At 43.1% G+C, this 11,100-nt stretch overlaps 1 protein-coding gene across 2 annotated transcripts in view; it reads left to right on the forward strand.

Annotated features, from left to right (window-relative positions):
* The window catches only part of SLC24A4 (solute carrier family 24 member 4), a 104,212-nt gene extending 93,337 nt beyond the window's left edge, over window positions 1–10,875 (forward strand). For both annotated transcript variants that reach the window (XM_083436758.1, XM_083436759.1), the window contains exons 12-17: window positions 65–203; window positions 4,557–4,723; window positions 6,441–6,555; window positions 8,079–8,191; window positions 9,308–9,373; window positions 10,154–10,875. In XM_083436758.1, coding sequence (XP_083292884.1) covers window positions 65–203; window positions 4,557–4,723; window positions 6,441–6,555; window positions 8,079–8,191; window positions 9,308–9,373; window positions 10,154–10,306 — 753 coding nt within the window. In that variant the 3' untranslated portion in view covers window positions 10,307–10,875. The remainder of the gene's footprint in view (window positions 1–64; window positions 204–4,556; window positions 4,724–6,440; window positions 6,556–8,078; window positions 8,192–9,307; window positions 9,374–10,153) is intronic.
* The last annotated feature ends 225 nt before the right edge of the window (window positions 10,876–11,100 follow it).

The following is an 11,100-nucleotide window of genomic DNA, read 5'->3' on the forward strand; positions in this document are numbered from 1 at the left end:
AAGTAAGATTAGGAAACACTCCAGAAATAGTGTATTCACTGGATTTGGTTCACATGTCTTCTAGCGCCAGCGACTAATTCATGCTGCCAATGGCAAGCTGATCCAGAATGGGAAGCATGAGAATATCGAAAATGGGGCCATCCATGTTGATAACCAAGAAGAGGAGCATGAACATACCAACCTGTCTCCTTTTTCACCACCAGGTAAATCTCAATTGTAATACAGAATGAATGGGTGAGCAAGATCGCTTTGCCCCATGGAACCAGCCATGGCATTCAGCTTCCAAGCTATCACCACCACCCTCCAGCCAGCCAGTTCCTCTCACTTCCAGCTCTAAGAACATGAAAAGCTGAACCAGACCATTGGTCCATCTAGCTCAGTATTGTCTACACTGGGCAATGGCTCAGGCCAGGGTTTCACGCAAGGGTCTATACCAGCGTGACCTGGAGATGCTGGGTATTAAGCAAGGGTCCTTCTGCATCAAAAGCATGTGCTTTGCCACTGAGACCCAGCTCTTCTCCTTTTCCTTTGATCACCAGTTATGTCGTTTCCCCATTCTCCTACTCTGCTTTGTCTTCTTACTGGTTGGCCCAGCAAAAAGGAGAATAGGTATATTCAAGTTGCCTGCTTGGGTCGTCTACCATTTGGAGACTCCAGGGAGCGGGGTTCATTAACGTGTGCTCACCCAGGGGCCAGGGATAGTATGCAAGGCAAACTTTTCATCTGTACACAAGTGAATCTTGTACACATGTTTGGAATTGTTTGGCTGCAATAAAAGTCGTCTCCAAGTTATGATCTCAGTGAGTGAATATTTGGTCTCCTTAAAGTGAACTCGTACTCCTTATCAGCTTTATATTTCCAGAAACGATATCTTAGATTTGTTGCCATTGCAAGTGGTCTTAGTATTTTGGGTTAGGAAATGTGCACAAAGGGAATATCTGAATCACAAACTGATTTAAGAAACAACTCCTCTTCCCAGGCAGCCCAGGAAAGGGCAGTTATGTGAAGATGGCAAAGAGAATTCTCATCTTTCTCAGCAAACTAAAAAAAACACACCACAGCATACTTTATAGGAAGCCAAGGCAGCTAAAGTGATATAGAATGCTTGTACATTTATGTGAAGATATGCCCCAGGGACTGATTGTGGCATATGGATGAGTCTTACGGGGTACATTCAGACTATTCCTGCAAATCCATGCTTCCTTCCTCAAGAATTGCAGGCTTCAGTTTCCCCCTCCCCTTTAAATGCTGAAGTTGCAATATTGTACCCACATGGCCCCTTCCTTGAAGCTCCTTCAGATAAATTAGATGCAATTTGCTGTAGATTAAAAAAAGAGACCTTGAGAGGGGGAGGGTCATCAAATGGTTCAGATCACGGAAGTAGCTAGATTTTACATATACTGTACTCTACTGGTTTCCGTGGACCAGAACCTACTTCATCAGATGCCACAGCGTTCTTTATTTTTTCTGCTGCAACATACCCACCGGGAAATTATTTTAATAGAGCGCCCACAGCAAATTGTGCCCATTGGGTCAAATATTTATGCCTTCCACTTCCTGACTTTAATCAGACCCAGTTCATCCAGCCCTAAGAATAAATGACTGCTGTGAATTGTTAGGAAGACACAAAAATACTTCTAACCTTAAGGTTAGAAGAAATTGCTGACAACAGCTTAAAACCAATCTGTGGTTTTTGGCTATTGGTTTAGCTATGCTCCAAATTGTGTTCTATTCTCTGTGTTTCATTGGAAAACTCGTATAGTCTTTGATCTATATTCAGTATGTAGCAAGTGAATTACATTGCTCGTATCTTGTTAAGTCACTTTGAAACCTTTTCTTTTTTATATAAATTGACTGGCAAATGTAAATTATAGTCACAATCGTAATGGCTCTTCCCTCCTCTCCCCTTTTGGGATTTGTTTAGCTCCCTGAACTTCGTCATCATCATTATTTTACCAGTCGCTGGTAACCAAAGGATGGGAGAGTTCTCTTGTTCTCTTGTCCTCAAATCCTGCATGCTGGTTTCCCACAGGCATCTGATTGGCCACTGTGAGAACCGTATGCAGGGCTTGATGAGCCATTGGTCTCATCCAGCAGGCTCTTATTTTTATATATATATATATATATATATGCTTTCGTAGATATATATAGAAATGCAACCTGCATTTAATAATAATAATAATAAAAGAGTGAGATAGAAATGAACAAACAGAACTTATTACATGCTGTAAGGCATAGTGGTTTGAATTAAGAATAGAACTGCTGGTTTAGCTACTAGCTTAATTTTAGTTTGTTTATTCAGCTTCTTCTTTTTAAAGAACATCCCTTACAATAGTTGATGTACAGCTGACCGCACTGACCAGCAGCTCTTATGCTTCAGACTACAAAGGAGCAATGGATCAGTTAAGAATTCAAGGGTTTACATAAGAGCCCTGAAGACCTGTGGCATAAAATCATGAGGGGTTTTTTTAGTATCTGTTCTTCTGCTGTTGAATTTTGTTGATCTTCTAGGACTTCTGCATGCACAATGAGAATTCCTTTCCCTCTCCTCTCCCCATGTGCCCCCCCAAATCTGTTCTCTGTTTTCCACCAACCTTCTGGAAAAAAATTTGGTGTAGGGTAGGGACACATGGAGAGAGGAAAGGTAGAGGAGCTCCTGTTGTACAGGCAGAAGTCCTTGTGTTAACAAGATGACTTTGCAGGATACAACCCTGTATGTCTTTGGTCTGTAGCATCTCAAGGCCAAACTACACATTCAAATTTCTGTAATGGTTTTTTTTTTTTTAATGAATAGTCATGGAAGGCCAGGGAGAGAGGACAGATCAGAACGTTGTCATAGAGGGAGGTTTTACCCTTTCTTCACATCAAGCTCATGATCCACCACAACTGTTTACAAAGGGAGAAAAGCAAGCATTACCCGCCACCATCCTCCAAAGTGGCCCAGTCGCAAAACAGTTTTCACCACTGCAAGTTATTGTTTTTAGAAAGAGACAGGGGTTTTCAGCTGTTTGGTTAGAAAGGCTACATGGCACAAGTGCAGAATCTGGCATGAAATCAACATTCAGGTGCCAGTGTTTGGGGGTTTATTTTAAGGCAAATATTGAGGTTTCCTGGCTTAATGAATTACAGTCATACCTCATGTTGAAGTAGCTTCGGGATAAGTATTTTCGGGTTGCGCGCTGTGGTGACCCAGAAGTAACGGAGCGTGTTACTTCTGGGTTTCGCCGCTTGTGCATGTGCAGACGGTCAAAATGACGTCACGCGCATGCGCGGAAGCGGCGAATCGCTACCCGTGCATGCGCGGACGCTGGTTGCATTCGCTTCTGGATGCGAATGGGGCTCCGGAACGGTTCCTGTTCGCATCCAGAGGTACCACTGTATTTATTGATAAGTTTAAGCAATGTGGGGATTGCCTTTTAAATTGTCCTCAGTGAAGGTTCTGGGGTAAGCAGTTTTCCTTTCCTAGTCTGTGCTACTCATTGTGATCCCAAGAGCAATTTGAAAGGTGCCTTGAACACCACTGGTAATCAGTGACAGAACTATTCCTGCTAGGCAGTGTGGTGGAATTGACAGAGCATTAGACTAGGACTGGAGAGACTTGGATTCAAATCTCTGTTTGGGGCCTAACTCAAGCATCATGTCGGTGAAAAAGTGGACAGGGCTATACCTGCTGGAATCTCCTTGTTACAAAACTGTTGAAGCTGCAGGAGCCTTGTTGTATCTGGCCACTCTACCAGCATGACTGTGTCTTAGTTTGCTTACACAGTAGCATTTTCCCTGGTATTGACAGCACTAGTAAATGGCATGGTGGAGCAGAGGCACTTTGCCTGATCTCGTGGCAGGTGACTCATTGTTTCTTACCAGGAGGGTGAGGGTAGAGGCAGTGGGGAGGGCATCGCAGTGCAAACACAGTAGCCGGGAGCATTGCATTGACTCATGCCTCCCCCTACAACGAAACTGCAGCAGTGCAGCTGACTGGAGGTCATGTCTCTCTATCCCACCATGCTACTGATTGCCAATCTTTCTCCACTAACTTTTACGGTGCATTCAAGCGTTGTCAGCCCAGTGCATTATAGTATTTTCTGCTAAGAAGTTTTGTCAGTTCTGAGTTCAGATGAATTAAAAAACCCCAGAAAAACCCACAACTGCAGCACCAACTATCTAGTGCAACAGACAAACTGCTTCATGGGTATGATCTGTTTTGTGGCTTCTTGTGGATCGAGGCTGAGGGGTTTTCCATTGCACAGGGCTTCCACTGACAGAACCCATTAACTGAATCCTGTCCAATAGGTTAACTGTTTTCTGTACATGCATACTAAAGGCCAAAGTAGACATGAGGAAAGAATGTGGTTGATAACGCTAATGTGGAGGGTGGAGCAGGGATCGGGGCCATGTTTTTGTTGGCATCTTATTTTATTCTGAACAGTTGCTGTAGTACCATATGGGCACCAATAAATTGCATGTTGGTATATTTTTTAAAAAATTATCAATGTGCCCACATTTTATGTTTAAGTACTGATATTCAAATTGCTCCTTTTCCCTTTCTTATTTTTCAGAAGGAAAAATGGACAAAGTCAAGTGGATTCTGACCTGGCCGCTGATAATCCTCCTCTTTTTCACCATCCCAAACTGCAGCAAACCACGATGGGAGAATTTTTTCATGCTGACGTTTCTCTTATCCACCCTGTGGATTGCTGTGTTTTCCTACTTTATGGTGTGGCTGGTGAGTGCAAAGACACTTTTTAACATGAAGATTTATTTTGAAATACAGTTCAGAATACAGGTTCCAGTAAGGAATAACTCCACATACCAACACAGGAGGTAGGGAATAGATGACGTGATAGAGGCACCGTTGGCCATGATATGCACTCATCCTATTATCATCTCTGCTCACATAAACAGGGACATTTCTTTGTTGGGTTCAGTAACCTGCAAAACAAATTTGGCCAGCGAGAACAATGGGGCAAAAGTGTGTGTGTAATTGTAGGCATCTACATATTTACTATATAGTTTTGTAGCCTTAATTATATTTTATGGTCATTTGTTTTTTTAAAAACATAGGCAACTGAACTTCCATCTTACCACCACCATTTAATTATTTTAAAACAAGTTTATGCATCACATTTTTATTTTGCATTTCCTCCAAGGAATGCACATACATTGTTCTCACTTGCTAATTTTACCTTCACAACAAGCCTGTGAGGCACTTTGGACTGAGCTATGGTGGCTGGTCTGAGATCATCCAGGCATCTTCAGGGTTGAGTGGGGATTTGAACCTCAGTTTTCCCAGTTCTAGTCCCAGCTCAGGCCCAGGGGCCATATGAGGTCCTTTCAAGTCTCTACCCCACTCCTGGGACTCTCATCAGGCCAAGCCCCCTCTCCCCAGACCACAACACCTTACTCATCCTGCTCTGTGCCCTCCTCAAAAGGGCTTTAGCCCAGGGGAATGTGTCCTCGAACCATAACAATGCTTCTTGCTTGTTTGGATGGAGACAGGTGTCTGTGTATGTCTGTGAGTAAGCCTATGATTGGCTGGAAATTCCCCTAATGGGCAAAGGTAAGAGACACACCCATTGTTCTGTTCACTTTTTACCTGCCCGCCTACTGCAACCACCACACCACATTGGGGGACCCATCTGCACTATACAGTTAAAGCACTGTTATGCTTCTTTAACAGTCATGGCTTTCCCCCAAAGCATCCTGGGAGTTGTAGTTTGGGTATTGAGAGATGTTAGGAGACCCCTATTCCTCTCACAGAGCTACAATTCTCAGAGTTCCCTGGGGAAGAGGGATTGTTTGTTGAACCCCGTCTGGGAACTGTGGCTCTGTGAACAGGTTTCTCCTAACAACTCTCAGCACCCTTAACAAACTACACAGTTCCCAACATGCTTTTGGGGAAGCCATGACTGTTCACAGTGGTATAATAGTACTTTAAATGTATGGTGGCCTGGCTTTCTATGGTTTTCCTGCTGTGTTAGATCAGCAGCGAAGAGTCGTGCCCGTTGGAGGAGAAATATATAGGTATTTAGGATAGAACCCAAGGGCTGCATAGTTGAACCATCCCAGGCAGCTTATGTATGGATTGCCACTTCACATGTTTTTTGATGCCTCACACAGGCGCTGGGAATGTCTCCCGCACAATTTCTATTAAATGAATGGGAGGTAGACAAAGGAACACACCACACAGCTCTCCTCTTGTGGATGATTCTTGTTATCTGCAAGCACCTTTTTGTTGTTGTTCTAGGTGGTTAGGCAGATTATTGCTGCAATTTACTTCCATTTCTGAAATTCTCATGTTTGTGTGTTTGATTCACTTTAACTCCCACACACTTAAGGAGTTAAAGTATCCTGTGAGTCACAATTCTTATCGTGAACGCAGGGCCGCCAAAAAAGAGGCTTCTCTATTGTTTTCAACTCCTGTGTTTTCCTTTGTCGCGTAGGTTACGGTGATTGGTTACACTCTGGGGATCCCTGATGTTATCATGGGCATTACCTTCCTAGCTGCAGGAACCAGTGTGCCAGACTGTATGGCCAGTTTAATAGTAGCAAGACAAGGTATGGTCTGCATCAGTTTCAGGGAAATGGGGCGTGTGTTCTCGACACATTCAAGCAATTCTCTTGCGTGTGATATACACAAATGGGTTTGACCCTGTTTGAAAAGCAATGTGCGGCTAAAATAGGGTTGCAATGGTTAATCACTTAGATTAATCAAATAAATACTTTTCATTAACTAAATAGGTGCTCTTGATTAATTGAGTAGCAGGTATATGCATACACCTAAACATTAGGAAGAACTTCCTGACAGTAAGAGCTGTTCGACAGTGGAATTTGCTGCCAAGGAGTGTGATGGAGTCTCCTTCTTTGGAGGTCTTTAAGCAGAGGCTTGACAACCATATGTCAGGAGTGCTCTGATGGTGTTTCCTGCTTGGCAGGGGTTGGACTCAATGGCCTATTGAGGTCTATTCCAACTCTATGATTCTATGATTCTATGACTTGAGGAAAAGGACAGAATACCTCGTTTAAGATGTTGCTGGACACCTGCAGTTTTGTAGAAGTCAAAAATTACTGGTTCTGGTATGCATATGCAATTTTTTAACCAGTTTTTATAAGGTACCCCCCTTTCATATAAGATCTCTGCTGCTATGCACATATTAGATCATCTAGAAAGAAAGGGGGGGTTCCATGTCATACTAAAACAAATGTTCAGTCAGTGCAACATTTCTGCTTCCCTGCCAGAATAACCTCCCCTCTCCTTCCCTTGCGTGCTGTTCTGGGGAGGTGGGTTCTCCCAGAAGTTAACTCTCCAGATGTTGTTGAGCTGCATCTCCCATCATCCCTATTAACCAATGATGCATGGGGCTGCTGGGAGCTGGAGTTCAACAACATCTGGAGGGCCACAGGTTTCCCATTTCTGATTGGGTTTTGTACTGGTCAAGGGAAGAAATCAGTGGAGAGCCCTAGAATCCATGCTCAAGTTTTTACTCCAACCTCAGAGTTAATGTGGCATATCTTAAATCAACTTTTTGACCTTTAAGTAGGTCTCTTAAATTTGAATCATCAGTCAAGAAAATAATTACAGCTGAAATAAAAAGTACAAGCTATTAGAATTAAGTGAATGTCATTGTATTAAGATACATGACTAAGATGCCAAGGGTGTCACATAATGCTCCAAGATTTAGTCTTTGCATACCGTAGGACTACAAATATACTATGGTTTTGAACCAGTCCAGATGACATGGGACTCATTCCCACACTATGAACCATGAAGACTGTTGTTTTCTAAACCTGGTGAACATTCTCAGAGAGATCCCTGGCCAGCACACAAACCTATAGCCCCCAAGGCCACGACAGCTAAGCCCATCTAACCCTTCTTTGATAACAAGAGTTACTGTATCAGTCTGATTTGGGGGTGGGGGTCAAATGTACCAAGAGCAAACCATAAAAATAAAACAGGCAAGAATGGTGATAAGCTTATTGCCTAAACATGACTTGTCCTCTCTACTTCTTGCTTGGTTGTAAAGACAGTCATTGCATGAATAAATGTGCTTGTTTTAATTGTGAAATTATTCCCTTTTCAGGCTTAGGTGACATGGCAGTTTCCAATACAATTGGCAGCAATGTGTTTGACATTCTGGTGGGCCTCGGAGTGCCATGGGGCTTGCAGACGATGGTGGTTAATTACGGCTCATTTGTACGTATACAAACTTAGACATTCCTCATTAAACTTCTTGTTTCAGAAGCAGATACAGTTGAAAGACCATTATCTGGGCACTGCTTAGCTGAAATTCCTAGGTGTTCAAATTCGCTGTGTGTCCAGTCCTCCAAAAAGGCAGGGGTGGAGAACCATTGGCCCTCCAGTTGTTGTTGCGCTACAACTCACATCATTATCCCTGACAGTTGGCCATGAAGGGCCTTGATTAAGTAGCCCTGCTGGCAGGTGAAAAAATTGGCCACTTTTTCTCACTTCACATGGGCCAGCTGCCCAACTGGAAGTAGTGCCTTGACTGTTGCAAACTCCACAGTTACAATACATGTCCAATGAGTTCAGCCATACATAAAGCAGCAAGACAACCCAGAATCCTCCCCAATAATACAGAGGCATCTGCAGTGTCCTTCTGTTTATCATGGGTACCCAACAATAGGCCATAGAACGGCCGGTGGGCTGTGCCTGGCCTAAGGCACTGTGTAGCTCAATATAATGGGTTGAATATACATGTTGAAGCTTCCCCAACTGCTACTGGTTTCTCATTTGTTAGTCTTCAGCTCCTGGTTTGATAGGATTGCTCCCTCTGCTGTTGCCAAAGATATAGCCTTATCCTCTCCTCACTTTGCCCAGTCAAAAGCACAGAAAGATCAGTGGCGGAAATTTCAGCAGCGCCCTGTGCCATGCTAAAATTTGGCACCCCTCCCTTGCCTCTCACGCTCCATTCTACATCATTGTTGTGGCACCCCCTGCAGCACTGGCGCCAAGTGTGGCAGAAGCAGTCCTGCTACCCTAAAACCACCTCTGCAGAGATGCATTACACTCCAGGTTCCTGTTTGGAGCTGGTTTTTGTTGTGGAAAATAATGTCTGATCACTGCTTCTCTCTGGTTCTTTAATCAGATCCTTTTCCGCTGATGTCCATAGCACAGTCCCCATTGACTTCAAATGAGCAGAAAATTTCCTTTGTTTATACAGAACTAAACCTCGTTCATTATTTTTGCATGCACCATGTTACGTAGAAAACAGCAATTTGCTAGTTAGTGCGTCCTTGAGGTACAGTGGCATAGTTTTCAGCTGCATTTTTCTCCTTCTGATTTTCATAGGTCAAGATAAACAGCAAAGGTCTAGTCTATTCTGTCGTCCTTCTCCTGGGATCTGTAGCTCTTACTGTAAGTGTGTATTGTATTAGTCATTCTTTGCATCCAGTCAGTTTCATGTGGTACAGCTATATAATTTGAATGTGATGCCAGAAGCCAGGTTCTCCAGAGAACTTCACAATTCGTGTATTTTTAGATGCCAAAGCTTCATTGAAATCCATGAAATCTCAAGAGGTATATTTCCTTTATATTTTAGGTAACACTAAAGGCAGCTGCGAATCTCTCCTGACTAGAGCAACATGCTGTCATGTTTCAAGGCTGTCATTCAGTTAAATAAATCCTAATTGATTGATCACATGAATTGTAGTCAGTCAATTAAATTTCCAGACATGTTTTAATTTAAGATAAATAATGGTTCTGAAGTGATGATGATGATGGTATACTTCCTTTGGGTTTTATCCAACATTGGGGCTTCATGCAGAATATGTATCATGGGCTGGGTATTGACCAAGGTCCATACCACAACAGGTGACCCCCCCCAAGCCCTATCTCCCTGCATATCCTCCTCCTCTGCTGCCACTTTTGTACTCTTTTATGCAACTGAGCATTGGAGAAGATGCTCCCCTTCTGCTCCCATCCTGCTGTTTGTGTACTGCAAAGCTTCACTCAGAAACCCCTGACAGTCTCTCATCCACTACTGGTGTGCGTGGGGTAAAAATCCTCATGACATCAGAATGCATGGGTGCCAGTTTCCTTGTGCAGTGATTGAAATACAAATTTAGAAAGGTCCTTCGAGGCTGAAGCGTTTGTTTCCTCCAATGCTTGTTTAACTCATGCATCATATTCTTGCAGGTTGGCGGGATCCATATAAACAAATGGAAACTTGACAAGAAACTGGGCATCTACGTGCTTGTCCTTTACGCCGTTTTCTTGTGCTTCTCGATACTGATAGAGTTTAACGTCTTCACTTTTGTCAACTTTCCAATGTGCCGAGAAGATGACTGAAAGAAACCGCCGTCGGATGTCATCTATATTGTTCTGCTATAAATGACAGGAGACATTTTACATTTCTACCTGCTTCGTATCCAAAATCTCAGTGTCTTTCCTGCTTCATCACCTTACAGGCACTTTTCCTCTACTTGGAAGGAAAGCAGATGCTTCTTTGAATAACAAGCTCAAGGCAACCAAAGCATTTCCCTCTTGCTCCTCTTTGGTGTGGATCTCAAGCAAAACTTGCAAAAGCCCAGTGGTATCCTGTTTCAGGCTCATTTAGGCAGTCAACCATCCATCAACATTGATATGAAGCTTGTTGCGGGCAGGGGGTGGGGACATACCTTCCTTTGGCTTTCCAGATAAGAGGAAAGAGAAAGGGTTGAGATTTTATCTCGGGTCCTTGCAAGCATCTTGGCCATGGCCTCTAATGGACTTACTATGGCATGCACTACTAAGGACCTCCTATTTGCCCCCCCCCCCTTTCAAGTGCTCTGTTTATAGAGAACTTTCACTGACACTGAGGAGTCATTGGTGGTGTTCAGTAGTACTTTGTCACCCTGTTTTTACTTTTTTATTTTATTTTTTTTAAAAGAAAGGTGTGAAAGATACAGCAACAGTAAGAGAAGGAAAAGGATAATACAGCACTACTGATGATGTACTCTGAAAATCTTGGTACCTAAAATGGAGCTGTCCATACTTGAAAATAGCAACAACACATTGTCCTGCAATCAGTGAGGAACAATTGCAAATATCAAGCTTGACTATACATGGAATATGAAGCTTACAAGTCAAAATGTTGTGCCAGC

Source organism: Podarcis tiliguerta (genome assembly GCF_965153285.1).
Source record: "Podarcis tiliguerta genome assembly, chromosome: 1".
Lineage (NCBI taxonomy): Eukaryota > Metazoa > Chordata > Lepidosauria > Squamata > Lacertidae > Podarcis > Podarcis tiliguerta.